The sequence below is a fragment of the Protopterus annectens genome, chromosome 6.part0 (assembly GCF_019279795.1).
Source record: "Protopterus annectens isolate FY-2018-M chromosome 6.part0, PAN1.0, whole genome shotgun sequence".
Taxonomy (NCBI): Eukaryota; Metazoa; Chordata; order Ceratodontiformes; family Protopteridae; genus Protopterus; species Protopterus annectens.
Genome location: NC_056737.1, coordinates 472,357,495 through 472,381,414, shown reverse-complemented (window position 1 = coordinate 472,381,414; position 23,920 = coordinate 472,357,495). Strand labels below are relative to the sequence as shown.

Here is a 23,920-nt window from a genome sequence, read left to right as displayed (position 1 = left end):
TAAAGGAAGCCTACCTGCACATCCCAATCAGGGAATCTTGCAGAAGATACCTATGCTTCAAAGCTGGCTACATGCACTATCAGTTCTCTGCACTGCCCTTTGGTTTCTCTACTGCGCCCAGGGTATTCACAAAGTGCCTAGCTCCAGTCATTGCATTTGCAGGCAAAGAAATATTCAAATATACCCATACCTGGCCGATTGTCTAATTCAGGCAGAAAGCCAGGACATACTTTTGAATCATTTGGCATTTGTACAAAAGGTGCTAACTTGTCTGGGGTACATCATAAATGAAAAGAAATCACATCTGGTACCCTGTCAACAAATTATATTCCTGGGAGCAAGCTTGAACACAACTTCCCAGATGGCTTTCCTCACGCCAGAGAAACAAATTCATTTGACAACTTACTTCAAACTAATGGCCACAAAAACCCTGCTATCTGCAAGGCAAGTACTGCAAGCCTTGGGGTTCATGGCCTCCTGCATTCTACTAATTCCATATGCAAGATTGCATATGAGGAAACTACAGTGGTATCTAAAAAGCCTATGATGTCAACATTCTCAGGATCTAGAAGCAATGATTCCTATCGTACCTTGCCTATGGTTAGAGTTCCTTTGGAGGGCAGAGGCCTGCCACCAAAACAAGGGACTACCATTCACTGTACCCACTGCCGCCCAAACCCTAACAACAGACGCATCAGACTATGTATGGAGGGCTCACCTGGCAGGGAAGTGCATTCAGGGCAAATGGAACCCAAGTCAAATGCACCTGCATATCAATCAAAAAGAAATGTTAGCTGTACAGAATGCTCTGACAGCCTTCAAGGACCACATTCTTCCAGGGCAATTAGTGGTGAAGACGGACAACACCACTGTTATGTGGTACATAAACAAGCAGGGGGGCACCCATTCTTACCAGCTCTGCAGACTAGCCATGGCTCTGTGGAACACAGCCTTGAGCTACCAAGTGCATCTACAGGCTCAATTCCTGCCATGAAAACTAAAGACACTGTCAGACGAACTAAGCAGAAATCTCATGGACCCATACGAGTGGAAACTGGACTTTCAACATGTTGATAAACAAATGGGGGAGCCCAGATATAGACCTGTTTGCCTCCCCCCAGAACTACCAATTGGACAAAATCTACACAAGGATTTTTCACAAACAAGCATGGAAAGTGGATTTTCTGTCCTTCAGCTGAAAAAATCTCAGTTTATGCCTTTCCTCCTCTGCCTCTCCTCTCCAAAGTACTACTAAAGATCAAACAGGACAAACCAAGGACAATACTGATTGTACCAGACTGGCCACGCCAACACTAGTGTACCCCCTCTTGCGCAGTTTGTCACTGCTGGCTCCATAGCACCTGCCTCAGACCTCTACCCTGCTGTCACAGCAAGAGAGCCAGATTCTGCACCGTCAGCTTCAAACCCTGAACCTGGCAGCCTGGCTAATTACCTAATCTCTCCATTACCATCCCTCAGTAAACAAGTGTTGGATGTCATTTTGGAGGCAAGGAGGCCTAGTACTAGAAAATCTTTTGCTGAAAAATGGAAAAGATTCTGTGCCTGGAACCAAACTCAAGGGATGGGCACAGCAGCGCCCAATTTACCTCAGATTCTTCAATACTTAACTGAGATGCTTCACAAGGGCCTTTCTTTTTCCTCCATCAGAATTCACGCCTCAACCATTTCAGCTCATTACAACACAGAAACACCCCTCTTCTCTCATCCACTGCTTAAGCAGCTCTTCAGAGGGGCCAAAAACTTAAGACCATCCAGGATAGCCCCAACTCCAGCCTGTGACCTCAACTTTGTATTGGAAAAACTCACTCTTCCTCCTTTTGCGCCAGCTGCAAGTGAGTTAAAATTCCTTTCTTGGAAAACAGCCTTCCTTTTAGCAATCACTTCAGCAAGAAGGGTATCTGAATTACAGGCCCTAATGGCAGTGGAGCCTTTCATCATCTTTCATGCGGACAAGGTGTCCCTCAGGACCAATCCCTCCTTCATGCCCAAGGTGGTATCTAGTGTGGCTCTTGTCCTTTCATTTTCCAACCTTCGTTTCTAATCCACAGAACAAAGGGGAACGGATACTGCACTCCTTAGATGTGCACAGACAACTTAGATTTTACATGGACAGAACTAAACCTCTAAGGAAATCTGAACAACTGCTAGTGGCATTTGCTGCAGGGGCAGAGGGGAAGGATTTTTCAAAGCAAACCATTTCTAAATGGATAGGCCATTGCATTAATTTCTGCTATAAGCACCATGGAAAACCTATCCCACAGGGGATTAGACCCCATTCAACCAGGGCTGCATCTACCTCTACAGCCTTTCTTAGAGGTGTCCCTACCAAGGACATCCTAGAAGCTACCTGGAGTTCTGTACATACTTTTACCAAGCATTACCATTTACCAATTTTCTCTAAATCCAGAGCTGGCTTTGCCACTGCAGTCTTGCAGGGCCTTATAGCTGGTCCTAATGCTATAAAAATTCCTCCTTCCATCCTTAGCTTTGGGAATCTACCCAAATGTGATGACTGCAACAGTGAAACACGAAGAACATAGTACAGTTGTGTACAGTTACCATAAATGTAGATGTTCGAGTGTATTCACTGTTGCAGTCCTGGTTACCATCCCTCCAGCTCCCTGACGTATTTTGGCTATACCTCTACTCTCCTTTACTATGCTTAGAAGCTTTTTGGTGTATTTGCTTTTTTGTTGGAGGTATAACCTTGTGTGTGTGTGTGTGTGTGTGTGTGTGTGTGTGTGTGTGTGTGTGTGTGTGTGTGTGTATATATATATATATATATATATATATATATATATATATATATATATATATATTATATTTAATTGCTTCCCATTAGGGGGGCACCTGACATCGGGGGCAAGAAAAACTGATGTAAGGCGTTGGCTGCATGCTTTATACCCGTGACTACGTGACGTCACGGAAGATGAGACAGCAACCGACGTAGGACCCAAGACTTTGATAATCAGGCCAACTGAGGGCTACTGCAAGCAGATAATCCAAATGTGATGACTGCAACAGTGAATACACTCTAACATCTGCATTTATGGTAAGTGTACACAACTGTACTTTTTCACTGAACCTGTCTGCCAGCAGGTTGGCTATATCTTCGGCATTTGTGTATTTGGTCTCCTTGACCACCAGTTCTGAGCAGATCTGAGTGCTTCCTTTAAGATTGTGGACATATGTGAAGAAGGCCTTATGATTGTCTGTAGTCTATGTGGCCAGTTTGGACTCAAAGTTTGCTTTGGAGGATTTCACTATTGCTTTTATTTGCTTGTTTAGGCTGAGGAGAAATTGCTTCCAATTAGGCACCTGCTCCTTCTTGGTCCTGGACAGCAGTTTTTTTCCTTTTTGTTATAGAGTTTATTTATTGCAGATGCCCACCAGACAGGTTTACTCTTTCTTGAGGAGGATGATTTTGTCCTGCTTGTATGGTACTTTTGTGCAGGTTTGGACATAGGTGCCAGTTACTTTGGAGGGGTAGGGGCTGGGAAACTGTTTATACCTTCCCTCAGGAGGTTGTAATCAGCTTTGGAGAAGTTTTTTTTTTTGTTTGACCCTAGCTGGGGTGGAGACCTGGGAGATTGTGACTTTGAATGTGAACATTTTGTGGTTGGGTCTTACCAGGGAGGATAACACTGTAGTGATGCTGCAGTGGTTACTCATGTTGGTTAATATCAAGTCCAAGATACTATCACCATTTGTGGGGCTGTCGACCAGTTGGTCCAAGGCATTTGCATTGACGAAATCAAGGAATCTCTGGGCATTTGTTTTAGCATGAGTAGTCTTCCAGTCTATGGTTGGGTAGTTAAAGTCACACAGAATCAGGGTAAAGGGTTGAATTTTGATAGATTCAAAGAGATCCAGATAGAGTGGGCATCTTGAGTCAAAGTTGGGAGTCTGTAGCTAGCTATGATTTGAATAGGGGTCTTGTCAATGGTTAACTGCACCTGGAGTGTCTCCTGTGTGTTATACTGTTTGACCAGCCTAGACAGATGATTTGTTTGCTGTCATGATTTTCTTTATCAGAGTAGAATGAATGAGATAAGGTCGACATTCAGTCTTGGTTCTGCCTTCTTTTGATCTGGGATGTTTAGTGTTTTTGTATTTCTTCATGTGGGAAGGCTATAAAAGTATTACCCTCCCCCCAAACAATATTTTGTTTAGATATTTCCTTCTGGACTTCATTGCTTATTCATCAGCAAAAATGGTGTACTCTTTTTGAGGCAGTTTCAGTTATCTGATTCTAACTTCAGATGTCCTTCTATTCTCATGTTGCAGTATTCATAACAGTAGGGAGTTACTGCCTGCAGCTCCACCGTCCAGCCAGTATAGCAAAGTTTTTTTTGCAGGAGGGTACTTGTGACATCCCTTACCAGGGCCATAAACGGACGTTGGGTATAAAAGTGATGTCTGCACATACCCTCATCAGAATTTTTCTGACGCAGTGAACGTCAGACTCCTGTTTGCCAGTTTCACAAGCAGATTTCGTTTCTTCAGACCGAATACAATTCCGTTCAAGGCCAGATGACTGCTTCTTCGACCGATACAGATAAAGTGCCCTGTTAGGTATTTTCTTTACTTTTGATTGCAGTTTAGACTTACATGTCAGTTAGAAAGGGGAAGTGTGCTTGTGGGAGACAAATTCCTCACAAGGACATGCACGAGAAGTGCATATTTTGCTTAGGCGAGGCCAACGACCATACGCCCTGCCCTATTTGCAAATATTTTGTCCCCAAAACTCTCTGAAGCCGCTTGGCAGCACGGAAGTTGTATTTAGAGAAGCAAAGGCTACGTTGTTTAGCGCTCTTTATGGAAGGGAGGAGTAGGCCCATCCGACGAGCCGCCAAGGAAGAAGGCCAAGAAGATCACGCTGGAATCCCAAGCTGCACCTCGGGCATCCAAGCAGGTTCTAGAGTTGCTTGAAAGCCCAGAATCTGCTCAGACAATGGTTACCAAAGCATGCCCAGGAATCTTAATGGAAGCTGGGATGCCGGAAACCGCGTGTATGTCCACTGAGGCAATTCAGCCATTAGAGACTGATGGCGGAGGGGAACCACAACTCACACAGTCGGAAGACCCTGCTCCTGCTGTTCCTACTAAGCAGGTGTCCACTTCTATGCTTTCTCCACTGACAACTCCCTTGAAGAGGAAACAAAAAATGAAGTACCCTGAACCTCAACTGGTGCCTGGTTGGGAAGTGTTCTCACAAAGTCTCTTTAAGGCATTTCAGTCCTTGCAGATGCAACAGCTTCCCCCTACTCTCTCACCTCAGCCACCCTTACAGGTATTTGAGGAAGACTACTCTTCTGAGGAATGCTTTTCTTATGAAATCCAAATAGACTCCCCTAAGGATTTCATTAACTCAGTGGAGGATTCTATTTCTTCTGAATCCCCAGGAGAATAATTTACCTTTGGGGACACTATCTCCCTCATGAGGGAACATTTTAAACGGCAGGCTTCAGAGGTATCTGACTCCAAGAAAAGGTATTTTGACCTCTTGTAAATGGAGCAACCATCCCCTTCTGCTGTCCCTTCTTTACTACCTGCTTTCCAGGATGCATTTTTGGCTGCTTCTCAGTCTCCTGACTCACAACCTCCTGCATCTAAATGACCAGACCATTTCTATAAGGTCCCCCAGGACGCCCAGTTTCTCTTTTGAAATCCACCAGCAGATCTAGCTGTTATAGCTGTCTCTGTAGACAAAACTTCAAGGCAGTTACCTTCCGCTGCCCTTTACCCAACGGATAACAACAGCAAATTTATGAACAGACTGGGAAAAAAGCTATATACCTCCCCTACTGTGACCACGAGGGCCTTGAATTACAAACTCACATGGCTAGGTATGTTTTAGATACCATTTCCAAAGCCTCTACCCTTCTGTCCGACGTACAGGATTCCCCTATAAAAGTCCAAGTTAATTCCCTACTTTCCACAGCATCTTAAGTGATCAGCCACTCCATTAAGTGCAGTTACGATGCTGTAGAAGCCTAATCTAAATCAGCTGCTTCAGAATCACTATTAAGATGATATTCCTGTGTAAGGCTTCAGCCTCTCCCCATGGATGTTCAGACAAAATTACTGGATGCACCCTTGGACAATAAGGCCCTCTTTGGACAGGCTTCCGCTGAGCTCCTTAAATCCCTACAAGAAAAGGGAAAATAATTACAGAATCTTAAGCATCTTTAGGTATCTCCTATTCCTGGATACCACAGGAATCACCCACAGAAGCCCTCCTTTGTTAGAAGGCAATCCTTTCACTCAGCCTCTCCAAGGTAGTCCTTTCACTCAGCCCCTCCATCTAAGGGATGTAGACAGCCCAGAAAAAGTTCTACTCTTAGGTTTCCCACTAGCTCCTCCACTACATCCTTTTGGAGTCAGTCTGACCAGTCTAGACCACCTCCACTGTGACTCACCCTGGTTGCATCCAGAAATACCCATATCCCTTCACCTCACCCTCTCCCTACCCTTCTGACGGAGAATGATAGCAGAACAATGGGTCCTCTCCATCATTCAGAGAGGATATTTCATGACCTGGTGGATGCTCCCACCTTTTCAAGGTATTCATCAACCACCAAGAAACCACATTCACCTATTCCTGACCGTCATTAAACATCCCCATACTCGGGGCACCATAGAACTGGTGCCCACACCACAAAGAAACACAGACTTTTACTCCAGGATGTTTCTTGTACCAAGAAAAGACTGCCCTTGGAGGACAATCCTAGACTTATCCTTCCTAAACCTCTTCCTCCAAGTTCCCAGCTTCAAAATGATCACCTTACCCCTTCTCTTACCAAAAAATTTCCCCCAGGCATTCATGGTAGCCCTGGACCTGAAGAATACCTATTTCCACACTCCTATCCATCCAAATTACAGGAAATTCCTCAGATTTGCAATAGGCTCCTGTCATTTTCAGTTCTCTGCCTTGCAAAGTGCCTAGCCTCCTTCACTGCTCACTGCAGGACCCAGGGTATACCGATATACCCATACGTAGACGACTTGCTCATCCTTCATCAAGACTACCAAGTTCTACTACTACTTCACCTACAACAGGTGTCTTCCACCCTAACTCAATTAGAGTTCCCTCTAAATCTAGAAAAATCACACCTGACCCCCTCACAAGATTTGGTTTTCTTGGAATGCAGGATTAGAACAGACAGCATGAAAGCATTCATTCCAGACCAAAGGATCAAGAACCTTTGTATATACTTGAGTCAGTTCCTTAACCACTCCTCCTTGACAACTCGGCAATTCCTGAGAATGCTAGGCCACATGGTATCCCTGATATACCCATGTTATCTCTGGCAAGACTTCACATGCGCAAAATCCAATGGGTCTTGAAAAACCTATGGAGCCGACACTCCCAACCCATGGACTCGCCCCTTCCACTGTTCCTGTGCTTAAAAAAGAAAATCCAGTGGTGGGTCTCGGCACTGCAACTCAACCCAGGAACCCATCTTCAAGTTCCAGCCCCACAACAACAGGTCTCCACAGATGTGTCAGATTTGGGGTGGGGTGCAGTGCTCCTAACAAGCCAACAGCAATTCTCAGTTCAAGGCAAATGGTCCACTCAAAGGCAAAAGGACCACATCAACATCAAGGGAAATGAGGGCATTGCTATTAGCCCTTCTAGCATTCAAACCCACTATCCTGCCAGGAACCCTGAAAGTAGTCACAGACAATATGACTGTCTTGTGGTACATCAACAAGCAAGGGGGGTACCAGGTCCTACCCCCTATGCAGCCTGGCCATCCAGATTTGGAACTTAGCAGCTTCCCTCCAGGTCCACCTGGTAGCAATGTGTGTCAATAGAGAATGTTATGGCAGACAAAATCAGCAGAGCCTCTGTTCCCTCTCATGAATTGGGTGCTTCAGAGAGAGGTCTTCCTGGACCTGATACACAGGTGGGGTAATCCACAAGCAGATCTCTTTGCTTCCCCCCAGAACAAGCAGATGCCCAGCTTCTGCACAAGGGATCCACATCCACAAGTTTGGAAAGTGAATGCATTCTCCTTTTCTTGGGAGGGAAATGTACCTTTATGCCTTCCCTCCTTTCACAATAATTCAGAAAGTCCTCCTGAAAATTCAGAAGGACAAACCCAAAATCCTACTGGTGACCCCGTATTGGCCAAGAAAGCACTGGTTCCCCCTCCTACACTTATTAGCTAAGGGCAATCACTGCAGTTTACCCCACCGATTAGAGGACAAGGGATCCCTACTCCACCCACAGGTGAACAACCTGAAGTTGACCTTGTGGGTGGTAGGATTCTAATCCCTTACAGACACCTGTATTCAGAGGATGTGCTCAATGTTCTGCAGGAGGCCAGCAAACCTAGTACTAGAAGAAACTATGTATCAAAGTGGTGCAGATTCTCTAAGTGGTGTCAAAGTAATAACCAGGACCCTATTACTACTCCGATACCAATGGTCCTATCCTATTTGTGTGAGCTGCTCCACTCAGGACTTACTTACTCTTCAGTCAATGTCCACTTGCCTGCCATTTCTGCCTGTCTGCCCATTTCACCCCCTCTGGCATCCAGACTGGAAGTCAAGCTTTTTCTGAAAGGAGTTCACATCAGACCCTTACCTCCGCCAGGAGGATCTCAGAGGTACAAGCCCTTGTGGCCACCTCTCCTTCGCTTGTTTTCCACAAGGACAGAGTGGCTTTCAGGACCAATCCTTCCTTCATGCCCAAGGTAGTTAATGAACTTTCATTAAATCAAACCATTAACCTTCCAGTTTTCTACCCCTCATCCACAAAACTCCTCAGAGAGGACTCTACATTCCCTGGATGTACACAGACAACTCAGATATTACTTGGACAAAACTAAATCTATTAGGAAATCTGACCAATTATACATTTCCTTCCATCCCAGAGCCCTAGGGATGGCTGTCTCCAAACAGACCATTTCCTCCTGGATCTCCAAATCCATTTCTTTGTGCTACTCCCATCATGGGAAATCCTTGAAAGGCCATGTTAAACCTCACTCTACCAGGGCAGCTGCCTCCTCTACTGCCTTTTTCAAAGGCATGGACTTCACCTCCATTTTAGAAGCAGCCACTTGGACCTTGGTACACACCTTCACCAAGCACTACAGGCTGGACATGGTATCTCGAGCAAGAGCAGGCTTTGCCAGGTCAGTCCTCCAGGGCTTGGTTGATCATGGAAACCTTTACTCCTCCCAGGTTCATACTTAAAGCACTGGTTCTCTCCCTACTGTTATGAATACTGCAGTATGAGAGTAGAAGGATATAGAATAGTTGTGTAAGAACTTACCATAACCTTAGATGTCCTTCTCTTCCATGTTGCAGTATTCAGTCCCACCCACCTATCCCCTCTTTCTTCCTAACCAGAACTCCATGCCCTAACTGTGGGGACATAGTCATTATCTTCCCCAGTCTCAACTCTCCTCTACACAGCCAACCTACTTCCCTGGGCCTGGCCTACATGTAAGTCTAAGGGTCTCCTACTAGGAACCTCCTTTGTAATCCACAGAAGCACTACTGTATGCGGCAAAACAATTCTGATGAGGGTACGTGCAGACGTCACTTTTATACCCAACATTGGTTTATGGCCTTGGTAAGGGACGTCACACATACCCTCCTGCAAAAAAGACTTTGGTATACTTGCCGGACGGTGGCGCTGCAATCAGCAACTCACTACTGTTATGAATGCTGCAACATGGAAGAGAAGGAAATCTAAGGTTATGGTAAGTTCTTACACAACTATTCTGTTTCCCTCTAACAGGTGGCACCATATTATTTTCTCTTATTTTGGAGTTGGGGGGGAGGGGGTTTCTCTTCCTATCCTTGATCACTATAGAATGTCCCAAAAAGGTAAAGATGGTCTTCCATTCTCAATGTTCTTTATCACTTCTCAAAAATAGAGCTCACTAAACAAGAATTTTCATTTTTTGTGGAGGTTTCCTTTATTTTGCACCAGTTTTCTTGGAAAAAATCAATTTCCTTTATTCAAATGTATCAACATCATAGTGACTACTGCTGTGCATATTTTATTGTGATCAGGACGGTCAGTTTTTCAGTAATTGTGCTCTGTTTTGAGTCTGAGCCATATCAAGACCTGCATTTATTACAGCAACTTCACTGAGACCACTTTAGAGTGACATCAAATGGATGAACTTAAAAGAGCATCACTGACTTTCATCATAAGCATCACTAACAAGCAGTTTGTCTTATTGCAGCTTAATTTCCAGAGCTTTGGAAGTCCCCATAGTGGTGCTAGTCTCTTCTGCAAGTAGCATAGCTAGAGTGGAATGAAAGAGAGCACCCACCCTGGGAGCACAGTGTTAAGGGGTGTGAATGGGAAATGCCAGTGAGATGGTAGTGGATTACCAGCATTTAAAAATGTATGCTGTTAGCATATTTTCAGTGAAGACTGAAACTCTTCAGCTCTTTGTGTATGGTGTAAGATGTAGCAACCTGTTTGCTACATTTTTTAAACGAGAAAGAGTTTTTTCTTTTGTCCTCAAGTACAAGAGGGCTTTTTCTTCTTTTGTTCCTTAACTTAAATGTTTAGTGGGCTGAGATCGGGCATCTGTACAGGATGCCAGAATCTATAACTTTGCTCTGTCCTCCACATAGTGAAGATATCTGTAGGCTGCTCAGTAGGAATGAGAGTGCAGCTCACAGTATTGACCACCTCATACAGGCCACATTATAGAAATAGCTTACAGAAGCACTGGAGTACACATTTTGCTGCCTCACCAGTTTGGGAATACCCTCCAACTTCCAAAGGTGCAGTTTTACCCAGTCCAACAGCAAGATATTTTTTGTAGGCAGTGGTAGACATCAGATTATGCAGGCTGTCTCTTCTTTGGGAAAAATTCTCTCATCTGTATTACATGTTCTGAATGAAATCACTGCTGTATTATTCCTGACGTATGGGTTGTCACAGCTGTTTTCCAGCCAGGGTACAAAGCTTTATCTTCCTGAGGTCATACGTCTGACACACGACCTCAGCTCACATTATGGGGTATAGATGGATGTATGAGTATGGCTCCTCAAACTGTCTAGCTGCCAGCATATTACTTTTTTATATGAGCTGTAGGAAAGTGTCATGTGACAGCAACATTTATTCTCAGGGCTGTGGGATACATGCATGTTTTCATTCTGATGAAAACATTCTGCCAGACTACACATGGGAAGGATTCAGTAGTACCTGAGACACTTGAGAGGGTTCTGCCCTTGTTCCACTCGGTATGTAGAAAGTTCAGATGGTAGATAAGTCATGAGCAAGCTAGTCCAGGAATACCATTTAAAGTCTCTCAGTGGTCCCACATTCTGTCCATAGATGCCTCCCTTTTTGCTTGAGTGCGGTCAAGGTCCTGAACATACAGAAGGTGAAGCAACCAGGACAAATCCAAGCATGTCAGTATCAAAGAGATGTTAACTCTGATTTATGCCCTGCAGATATTTAAGTCATCCTGTTTAGCCAATTCTCCTCTGAATGATAACAGACAGTGTAACATTAATGTGGTACATTGAGAGGCAGTGGGAGTTGTCTCTTTTAACATTTTTGCTGATAGCCTTCAACCAACTTCATATTCAAACTGCTTCATTTACAAATCAACTGAGAAGGTTTACTCCATCCTCTACTAATAGATGTTGAGAGCCCAAATCATTCTTCGTTTAGCACTAGAGTGGAGGATGCCAGACATAGACCTGTTTGCTTTCCTCAGAACCACTGAGTTGAAAAGTTTTGCTTCAGATAGCTAGAAAGGGAGGCCTGGGCAATTAATACCTTCTTAAACTAATGAAGCAAGAAACTGGTATGCATATTCCCATTTTTTTCCTTTTTAAGGGTTTCTGGTAAGAATGAGAAGAAGAGGCAGATCTCATGCTTATAGTTCTCTTTTGGCCAAGGCAACATTGATTCTCCCATTTTTTACATTTAAAAAAGAAAAAAAACCCTTAATTCTCACAATTTCCTACATTCTGCTAACTTACCAAGTGAAAATTCTAGTACATCCAGACCTGAAGTGCTCATTTTAGCAGCCTGGAGGATAAAAGCCTGATCTCACTCTGGGAGAGGTTTTTCATTCAAAGTCTGAAGTACTTAAGAAAACCCGGAAATCTAACACTAAGAAGTCTAGTAGCAGCATCTTTGTCAAAAAGTTTTGCTTTATTTGATAGGTCTTTGATAAGGGCTTAACTTACATTTCATTTAAAGTCCACCTTAAAGTTACTGCAGCGTGCATGCCTTTGAACCCTCCATTGACCTGATTTCCTATGGTCAAACAGTTTTTGAATGTGAGGTGCTGCATTTGTTGCCCCAGAGAGACCAGCTGTTCCTTAATATGATCTAAATTTATAGTAGAAAACTAATTCTGCATATTCTTAGCCAGAAAGCACTTCATCACTAAAATACTTCTCATGGAAGACCTTATTCTTAGTGGCAAATACCTCAGTAAGGAGAAATTCAGAACTATATATTTAATGTGTAAGGAGCCTTATACTGCATTTCACAAGGAAAAGGTTGCAGTTAGGACTAACCGTTTTTTATGCCCAAAGTGATGTTAACTACAATTTACTGGGACCATACAGTTAACCATTTCTTATCCAAATCTCAAAACAAGGGAAGAACAGTACCTTCACATGATGGACATGCAGAGTCAACTGTGATATTCCACTGAAAGAAGTAAGGACTTTTAACATTCCGAGTAGCTTTTTGTTCCCTTCATTCATGAAAACATACTGCATTTAAATGGCTGTCTTGAATACATTGCCTTTTGTTACACTATGGTAAGATCGCACAATGCAGCAGTTGCTATGGCTGCTTCTTTTTAGATATGTGTCAGGTCAGGATATCCGTAAAGCTGCTTCTTGGTCCTCCATCTTTATGTGTTCAAGCAGATAACCATTTCACTGATCGAGACTGGTAATGATAAGACCCATTAAATTCCATCCTCTAGCACCCTCATCCCAAGCCTCTCAAAAACGCATCAAACTTCAAAACAAGCTTGCCAAACTCCTGCTATACATTAATAAACAATTAAACTACTCTGGGGACATTTAACGTAATCCAGGTTCCATTTCCCCTCACAACATTGTAAACAGCCATACCACAAACAAACATGGATTATTATTTCACAGAAATAAGTCTTCCCTTCTGCTCCTTAATTTGAATGTAAGAAGTATTGCAAGTAAGGTTCATGAATTGCATGCCCTACTCTCCCATTACTCTCCTGATATTGTTCTATTAACAGAAACTTGGCTAAAACCTGACAATCACAGCAATGAAATCACAGCCCCCAAATACAATATCCTTCTTAAAGACAGAATAAACAAAAGGGGCGGGGGAGTAGCATTCTTATACAAAGATCACCTAATACTGGACTATTTAGGTCTAACCATCCCTGATTTTGATAATACAGAACTTTTCTTTGTAAAACTGCAAATTAACCCAAAGAAACGTATCAACATCATTGGAGGTTACATCCCACCAGGAAGCAATTTTCCCACACTAGAAAAAATATTAGACTGGATCTCTAAGTCCTTTCCCCAGGAAATAATCCTGATGGGTGACTTCAACATTGACTGGCTCAACTGCTCCTCTCAGACTCCAACATCCCACGTTAACACCCATGGGTTCGATCAACTCATCATATCATCCGCAAGGACTGACAAAACTACCAAAAGATAGTCTGTCCTCGACTGGATTCTGGTCAACATCCTCACCCCAGCTTCCCAGTCAAGCTGTCTCCCTGACAACCTGAGCGACCATCAGCCGACCTTTCTCCTTAGGAGCCATACTCATCAAACTAAGGAAACCACCTACTGCCTAATTAGGAGCAAAAAAACTTTAACCCCAACAGGTTTATATCTACTCTAAAAAGCTGCAACTGGGAGCCACTAAGGCAGCTACGCCTAGAAGAAGCTGTTGACTCCTTCAACACCACCACCTTAGATATACTAAATTGCCAGGCATTGCCTTGAACCTTCAGGGTAAAGGCTAGCTATGCACCATGGCTATCAAAAGAATGCAGATCCCCATTCAAAGCCAGAGGCAAAGCATGGCTCGAGTATCACAAAAACAAAACCCAAATTGCAAAACAAACATTTTTAGAACTACAAAACCAAGCCAAAAAAACAAGTAAAAATAGACAAAATAAATTACTACCACAATATCCAGAACAAAACACCGCAACAACCCTCAAAAATTCTGGATCACAGTTAATAATATAATGTCAGGTAAATCTGCTACTCCTGCACCATCAACAAGTAACAACATAAAAACTCAGTTCAATAAATACTTTCAGAAACTGTACAAGCCCTTGTGAATTCTCAAGGCATCTCCAACAACTCTGTATATATACAACCCCAGCAGAACACCAGCCCCCAAGATAGTATAAACCACTTTTCATTACACCCAGTGTCTGTTAATACCATAAAAAAAAAAAAAAAAAAACTTTTGAAAAAGCTAAAACCAACCACCCTCACAGCAGGCAACCTCCATACTGACTTTCTGCAAATCACAGCTGAAGTAGCATACTCATAAACAGATCTATAGCAGAGTGCTTTGTTCCACATATTTGGAAAATCTTCCACAGTCTACCTCTACAAAAAGGAGGCAGTTCTACAGAATGTACTAATTATTGTCCAGTTGCCATTCTGTCACCCCTATCTAAAATCCCAGAGAGAGTCATACATACCCAACACATGGACCATCTTCACACACACAAACTATTTTCAGGTACCCAACATGGCTTTTGCCCATTTCACAGCACCACCACAGCCCTAATGCCCTTCACTAACACAGTAAACCACTATAGAAACATTGGACAATTTGTATCTGCCATATTTTTGGATTTGTCCAAAGCCTTTGACATGGCTAATCACAAAAAAACTCATCAGTGCTCTCTCATCTCTATACCTTAATCGCTCCACTATCACCTGGTTCCAAAGCTACCTATCAGGACGTCAGCAGGCTATTAAATGGCAACACCACCTTTCCACTCTACTCCCAGTTACCTTAGGGATTCCACAAGGCTCCATCCTTGGTCCCTTACTATTCCTCTGTCTTTACCAACCAACTCCCACTAGACTCAGTGGTAGCAGATAACTCTACCCTAATATGTACTACCCCCTCCCTACAGCATCTCCGAACCATAACACAAGATTCCTTCTTATCCATGGAAGGATGGCTCACCAACTCCCAACTCATTCTAAATCCCAACAAGACAAAGCTCCTCATCTTCTGCCCAACACATGCCTCCTTGAATGCCCTACTTTTTAATATCCTTTCCAGAAATAAAACTATTATTACTCCCAACAACTCACACTAAACTGCTAGGAGTAGAAATTGACAGTAACTGAAAATTCAGTTTCCACATAGATCAAACCGTTAAGAAAGTCCACAAGAAACTGGGGTCTTCTATAGAGAAACAAACAATTCCTAACAAATACAGACGCCACCATTGCTCACACACACCTATTGTCAACCCTCCTATACCCCTCCCCTATTCTAACCAACCTCTGTAAAACTGATCTAAATAAAATGGAAACTTGTTACAATAAAATTGCCAAGTGTGCCACAGATGCCTCAGACAGGACACATCATTGTGCATCACTTAAACAACTAAACTGGCTTGAACTTCCACAGTTGCTACACTTAAACCAGTTAACCTTTGCCCACAAAATACTGCACCAGTCTAATAAAATCTCTGTTCTCCATAAACTTATACATCCATACACCTCTTCTAGATCCTTCCATTCCAACAACAAACTTCTCCTCGACATTTCCAAAGCTAACACCTCAGCAGGGGAAATCCCTCTTCTCATACTCCACTCCTAAAATATGGAAGAAACTACCAGCCCCAATAACTTCTAACTGCTCCTTAATACAGTTTAAAAAGTTCCTTAAATCACACCTAATCGACACCTGGCTCTGTTCTTGCAGCTATCCTGGATAGGTCTAACCTCATTTTCTTTCACCGCAAAATGCTCACTATGGGTTGTCTTACACCAAGCATGTACCTCAGCTGTATTGAAATTAGAATCTCTCCTTGTGAAAATGTATATACTCAAGTACAATCAGCCATGTAACAGTTTGAATGTTGTTGTGTCTTTCGGCTTTTCCCAGTTAGGGGTCGCCACAGCGGAACTCAGGTTCGCTAATGATTGGTAGTTGATTTTTACGTGCCGAGTTACCAGCCCTGACGCACAACCTTCAACGAAGGTACGCCCATTTACACATATTTCCATGCAGAAGATGCTCTAGCTGTGAATCGAACCGGACAGCATCTTACTGTGAGGCGACAACGCTACCGCAGCACCACCACCGTGCTCAGTTTGAATACTATGTTTTATTTCTGTCGGATTGTAAATATTCTTGCAGGATGTATGATGCATTGTTACCTCTATAGAATTTTATTGTTCACCATTAAGTTCTATGTATAATGCACTGTTACTTCTATGGAATTGTATTGTTCATTCATCTTTATGTAACCACTACTTGTGAAATACTTTCTCACATCTTTGTATTTTTTCTCTAAATGTATGTTATTCTTATAACTGGAGCTTTTCTTCCTGGGTCTCCTCTGAAAAAGGACCAGTGTCCAGTCGGACTTTCCCGGTAAACAAATGTAAAATAAATAGTAATACATTCATTATACATCTAGAGTGTTAACAAAAACTTTGAAAAAAATTTCTTCCATTGTAGCTAGGTACTGGAACAAAGTTCTAGTAAGCATTGGGCAGAAAGAAAATTTGGAACAGTTCAAGAGAGAGTCAAGTTGATTTTATGGAAGTAAAGCCTTTACTGAAGGAAAAAAGGAGATGGGCTCTTACATTACTCATAAGTGGGTTATTATTTATACTGAAACAAGAATAGCCAAGGTGCTGAGGTCCAGTTTGGTGCTTTCATAGTCCTGCATGGTGATTTAACAGAAGCAGGCAACCGACAAAGTAAATGCAAGAGGACACCAAAATTCAGAATGCTGGTCAGTGACAGGAATATCAGTTTTTTATTATTTCCTTTGAGACAACTGTACACCAACTCGTATATTGTTTTGATATGCACATCTAGAGGTGAAACAGTACCATCAGCAAATTATAAAAACAATCCTCCTGTGAAGAGCAGTAGTAAATTTCAGCAGTGCTGCCTTGTGACCAGGTATGTTATGACACCACACCAGTAAATGTAAAGATGTGGACAGCAACTTTTAAGAATGCTGGAATATGCACTGAATTTATTGTAAGTACAAACTTAGTGGTAGGAGCATAATTGCTGATCCGTGACTGTTACTGTTTCACACTCTGCTGAAGGACAGTATACACTATTACTAGTTATTAATTTAGTATTTTAAGTTGTATCTGTTGTAGTACGATTTGTAAAAAGAGCTGGCATCCTCTTTTGCCCCCTTAAAAAATTGGGTGAGGTTTTGGGGACATTACTCCCCCATTACAAATGGTATTACAGAAGGTACAGTTTTAGATAGTGCTGACTGGGGTTATGTTTACATAAGGAACCGCCAGACTTGCACTTATTCTTGTTCACAATGTACAGTATGCATATTCCAATGTCATGAAAAGTCACCTTTATATTATAAGATGTCTAGCTAATGAGGTTTGTCTTCCTTAATAGCATTCAAATTGTATCCACTACTTATTTTTAATGTCTATTTTTATATTATCCATCTATCCATATAAGTTTTCATTGGTGTTTGATCTGATATAGTTATTGAATGGAATGCAAATATTTCAATAAGTTATATTTCACTGTAGAATATGTAATTAATGTCCAGTGTAGCTCATCTGTCATATTTTGGGAAATATGTAAATGATGAGTTCCAGCTATTGAATTCACGTGTTCGATACCAAATATTTTCACATTTTCTTCAGAAATATACCCTTCTTTGTTATATATATTTCCTTTCTAGGTCCTGGTGACACATCCTTACTGTTACAAATCAGGATCCAGTCTCCACCCATGAGTAATATTCTCTTCTGAAAGCTTACTGTTTCTCACTAAATTTTCATAATCTCCATAACAGTAGTTTGGATTAACCATCAATACAAACCAGTATAGTCCTTCTCCACTGGCAGTCATGCTACCACAAATCTACCACTATTGTCTTTTTTTTCCTCTTCTGTCACAACTGTATCCCCTTTGACAGTCAGTATTATTGCTCCTCTCCTTTTTCCTTTGCTGCTGATTCTGCTGAGTGCTTTCTTTGTCACATCCAGGTGCTCATTTCTATCCAAATATATCTCTGATAATATTATTTGCATTCTACACTTAATATAATTCACCATAATGTGCTTTTTTCATATAACTGTAAGGTCATTTGCATTCCATGTTAATAGTGACAAAGCAACCATTCTGCCAAAATGCCATTCCATATATTATGCATGACAGTTCTTTTGAATATCTGTTTCCAACTCACATACACGCACTGATGTTGGTAGGCTGATCTTGTATGTTGATCCTTCTTATCTCTATTTTGAACCCATGTTACATTTTTCCAAACTTTTCACTTCAATAAAACATACAAAAAGTAAAAAACTAAATATGTTTTAGGTCACTGTGAGCACATTAAACTATATGCACTTTCCAAAAAGGATGTTTACCACCCCATATTGGAGCAGTTTAACTACTATAACCCTCAGTGATTCACCGGAAAAGCACACATTTTATGAGGAACAGGCCAAAAATATAATGCAAAAATGTGTACAGTTGGGTGGTGCATGTGGCACATTTCAAAAGCATATGCAATGGTCCGGGGAAGGAAAAACACCTTTTTCTAAAAAGGTGAATAGTAACTCTAAAGGTGCTTAACTGTGTGTTTTTCAGAGGTATTTTAAAATAAGAATGTCCATTTTTTTTCTTTATCTTACAGTAGATCACTGGCAAGAAAAACTTGCATATATAGGGGACATTATATTATCTTTATTTGGTGTATTTTGATGTTATAACAAATCAGGAGTAGGTAGCTGGCTGTTAGTATTACTCTAAAGAACTTTGTCAAAGTGTACTACATAAAGCAAGGATATGCAAAAAGTATGAGTAATGACTGATATATTTTCTAGGCCCTGGAATTATGCTTATTACTAATACGTACTTTTTTTTCTTTACGATATTAAAAATAGCATTTTTTTTATATTTTTTCAAATTTTTTTTATTTTGTTTCAGACCAGTTGTCACGTTTGCACATGATCCTGAAACCTTTCATGCTGAGGAGGATAAAGAAAGATGTGGAAAATGAGCTGAGTGATAAGGTAATGTGGCTGTCTTAAGCAGTTGTTCAGCAGTAACTTTAAGAGAAACTGTCAAATGCAGTATGTTTTTTTCAATGTCAATGAGTTAAAAGATTCTGCCCTTGATATTACTGTTAATGACGAGGCAGGTAAAGATGTGGCAGATGATACATATTGGTCTGTATCAAGGGCTCAAACTATCAAAAGTGCGAGTGCCTAAACATCAAAAACTATATCAAATCTTAAAAGATTTCAAAAAGAAAATGAAACAGGCAAAACCTTACCCCCTGCAACTTCTATATACCAGCTTTGAGATCACACTACACAGGGGAAAGGTGGTGCCAGTCTCACGCAACCAAATACCGTCAACATCAGTATTTCAAGCACACTCTAACTTTTGATTGTTCAAGTGCTTGACAGGAGCCCACATTAAGACACATGCACATTTATTTACCTATATATAACTGTGGGTATCGTATCAAGCGGCTTATGTAGGTTATTACATAGCAGGTTTCAGGGAAGTTTTAAAGTGCAGTACAGATCATCATTGGCTTGGGTGGCCTAACCACTCACACATTCTGCTTTAAATAATTCCCTTTTTTCATGTGACTCGCCTCCCCTGTCCAGCAGGGCTGTATCATTGTATCTGTGATACATGCTGGGTGAGAGCTTCCATTCCCACTCATAAGATGGGCAAACCTATCCTACTTGCATGAGCCTTCAGGTGCCAGAGCTGGTAGTTGAGCCTAGGTTCTGTGGGCTACAGTCTGTTTTATCCCACCATACCACTGATGCAGGCTTGCAAATCCATTATTTTATTTGTGTCCCCTCCCCATTGCTTTCCTACCATCAGCTCTCCATTTCTCAGGAGCAGTCATTAAGGACTGCCATCAGGGGGTTGTGGTTAGATCCTAAACCTCTAACCTCACCCCTGGTGGCTGACATGAGTAACTTACACCGCTATGAAGGTGTTCTGTGCTTTCCCGTGGTATGTGCATGCATCCACACACATAACTATGAGGACTGCTGTCATAGGCCAGGAACACCCAGCTCACATCCTTTAGTTCTGCAACTGTTGTTGTCATGCTAGCCTTTGCTTTCAAGGGAGTAATTTAACCAGCTGAGACACCATTTCACTCCCCTGAAGATGGGCAAGCTGGTCCCAGCTACTTACTCCTACCTTTTTCTGCCAGGCTGTTACAGGAGGAAAGTAGCTGTTGTTAACTATGGTAAAGTACAAGGATCAGCTAGACCACTTCCCAGTGTTTTTAGAAATCTGGGCATTGTGCTGATAGAACCCCTAGACACATAGAGAAAAACGGAGGAGTTGGGAATAGTGAATAACTGGATTGTTGCATGGTGGGAATAGGTCACACACTGCCTTGTGATGACAGGAGAAATGTCAGGAGTTAAGAAAATGACAAGTAGAGTACTAGAAGAGTCTGTTCAGGGTCCAGTAATGCACAGTGTGTGTGTCTCAAGACATATGTAAGGAAAAAGAGAACAGGTCTAAGCTCTTTACTGATGAAATGATGAGAGATTTGGGAGTTTTGGTTGTAGGGGAGAGAGTCTAGAGACAGATTTGGAAAGTGTGTTCAAGTAGGCAGAAGAGTGGCAGTTGAGATTCATTGTAGAGAAATGCAAAGTACTGCACTTGGGCTATAAGAACCCTTGTGTATGGTATGGTATCACTTAGCTGGTCAAGTGGGACTGATGACAGCAGAACAGGAAATGGATATGGTAGTGCTGATCACCCACATACTGTGTACAACCAGAGGTTCATTGAGAGGGCAGCGGCAGCATCCAGCAGAATCATGGGGTTTGTCCTCAAGGAGGTAGACTTGAGAAGCACAAAGGTAATGCTTCTGGTTTCCATAATCCTCGTCAGACCATACTTTGCATACTGTTTGTAGTTCTGGAAGCCAGTTAGGGAAGCAGACATCTGGCTGATGTACAAAATTAAGAGGAAAACTACCAGAAAGATGCATGGGGTGGAAGGAAAGGGATATGACCAGAGGTTAGAAGCACTAGTGTTTTTTAGTGCCGCACCAGAAGAGACTGGAAGGATATGATATTGGTACATAAGTTCATGTCAGGAGGATGTGAATGTATTATCCTGAAGTTGTAAGGAGAGATGAAGAGAAAAGGAACCTGGGCAGCAAATTATAAGAACTAATTACTGTTTGGATCAGCAAAAAAGTACTTCTTCACAGAGAGAAAAAAAAATTTGCACTATTGTATCCTTTGGTAAGTCATCCACCTCAGGGAGCTACCACATTGATGATACACCCTAAAACAGAGCTCCTCACTGACCCTATTCAAACACAACCAAGATAATTGGATGGGAGACTGGAAATTCACCTCTGGGGTGGCACCCATGTCCCTCATGGACATGGGTAGCAGATGTTAATCTGTTTATAAAGTCCTTCTGCGATCTACCCAAAAACGAACAACTGGGGATGCTTTGCATTAACATGGCTAAGCTTGTAAAGGCTCTAGGGCCGCTAGCCTAGTAACCTCCTATGAACCTATTGTTGTAAGAAAGTCCTTTTCTACTGCACAGATTGTAAAAAAAGGATTGTGTCTCAATCTAGAGATGCCATTGTCCCCCTTTACTCAGCCCTCATTAGGTCAGTCATTGAGTATAATGCCTCCTTTGGCATGTATCTATCCAGACACATGCAATAACGGGAACACCTACAGGGATACCTTGCTAAAAGGATAGAAGGCCTAAACAACATGTCCTGCATCCGTTGACTCAGAGCCCTGTCACTATACACTGTATCCTGCAGATTGATAAGAGGTAGTTTGTGCCTGGCATACAAGGCATTTTCCACCCCATTACCTATGGATTTACTGCACATCAGTGAGTCAAATGTCATCAGAATTACTCTTTCTAGGGATCTAAACCTCTTCTGGAGTATTAACAGAATGGTTTGGAGGGACAAGTATATTTCGCAGAGGATACCACTGCTGTAAAATAGACTCCCCATCCACGTAAAACAAAGTTCATCCCTGTCAATTTTTATGCACAACTTAGATCTGTAGATGGGAAACAGAAAATTTACCCCAGGGCTGCTCCCTGTACTACTAATGGAGATGCAACTCCTAAATGCTTTATCTCATTCATGAATCCCCTCAAATTATCTATGGTATGATCCCAGTTATTCTCATTAGGGGTAATATATAATTATTAACCATGGGATGGGTGAGGCCAATCTGTAACCAAATGTGATATGTTGTTTTGAGTCTAAAAAGGGAAACTGGCTAGGCTTAAAATGGCTCATAAAGGCAGCTAGCCTAGAACTAACCTATGAACATATGAATGAGAGAGACAGAAAGAGAGTTGTAAACCCATAGAATGGACAGCACAACTGACCCAATATTTGCAGTGAGACAGATAATTGAGACAAAGCTAGAGATTAGGAAAGAGTTCAATTGGACGTTCCTAGACTCGGAGAAAACATATGACAAAGTCCCAAAAAAGCTGATTTGGGCAGTTCTGTGGTGGTCTGAAGTCCCAGAAGCATTGGTAGAATTGGTGCAGGCTGTGTACAAGGACCCAGCAACTCAAGTACGAACAGTGTTCATTCTCACACAGGGGTTCCCAGTGGGAGTGGGTATGCATCAAGGTTTGTCTGTAAGCCCACTGTTGTTCATTCTGGAGATGCTTTACACAGGTTGGAGGGGACAGATCAATAAAGTTGCTGTATGCAGACGGTGCTATGGTATGCTTAATTTAGAAATAATTGTTAAAGACAAATATGTAGAATATTGTCTGTTTTTTGCCCTTCCTTTCATTCTTACTCTGGGCTTACGTTGTGTTAATTGTGTATCTTTTTATCTGATGTAGCTTCTATGGCACTATGACTATTTGCCCCATTCTGGGGACCTACCTAGGTCAGTATGTAGCTTGCTCTCCTAATGTGGTGCTTTTTCTGATGAGGCCAGCCCAGTAATACTTTTCTTTAAAGTTGTCTGACAAGAAGATGTATTATTCCCTGGTGTGTTTTGATGGGATTTTTTATTTTTTGTCTTTAGCACCTTACTCCCAATGGCCTAGCTTGCACACCAGCATAGTGTGGACAATCTTTCCACGCATGCCCCTAATCCTGACTACAGCTGAGGGCTTTGCTTGACAGAACTAAATGCATGTTAAAGTCCTTTACACCCTGGTACTTCCCACACAGTCTCTTCAAGATGTCACTATTGCTGCAGACTTTGACCACCTTCCTCCTTGCAGGAGGGGGATGTGCCATTGTTGACTATTCACACCATCTACCCCCACCCCCAGTAGTACTTCACTTCTTGAATGCATAGGTTGCTAAACAAATCAGTGCTTTCTGACCCTTCAGGATTTTATCCCTTTATGAATTGGTTCTATTGTTTGTTATTTCCCCTTTCTCTTCTAGCGCTTTTCTTCGTTTTTTCTTTCCAGTTACATTTATTGCATTATCATTTGTGACATAGGCAAATTTACATTCATATAAAAGGAATCACACATAAACATTTTACTTTACATACATTGCTACGCATCATGTAACATAAGCAACATTACATAAATTATTAAATTCCTGCCTTTTTTAAGCAAAAAAACATCTTTATACCATCACTTACTACTCAGGCAGTCATACATGTATACAATCGTGGCTGCAAGCATTTCACATCACAA

At 41.9% G+C, this 23,920-nt stretch overlaps 1 protein-coding gene across 1 annotated transcript in view; it reads left to right on the top strand.

Annotated features, from left to right (window-relative positions):
• INO80 (INO80 complex ATPase subunit) overlaps window positions 1-23,920 on the top strand; it is a 2,478,170-nt gene that overhangs the window by 1,623,449 nt on the left and 830,801 nt on the right. The window contains exon 21 of the mRNA XM_044074204.1: window positions 19,184-19,269. Within this exon, the coding sequence (XP_043930139.1) occupies window positions 19,184-19,269 (86 nt within the window). The remainder of the gene's footprint in view (window positions 1-19,183; window positions 19,270-23,920) is intronic.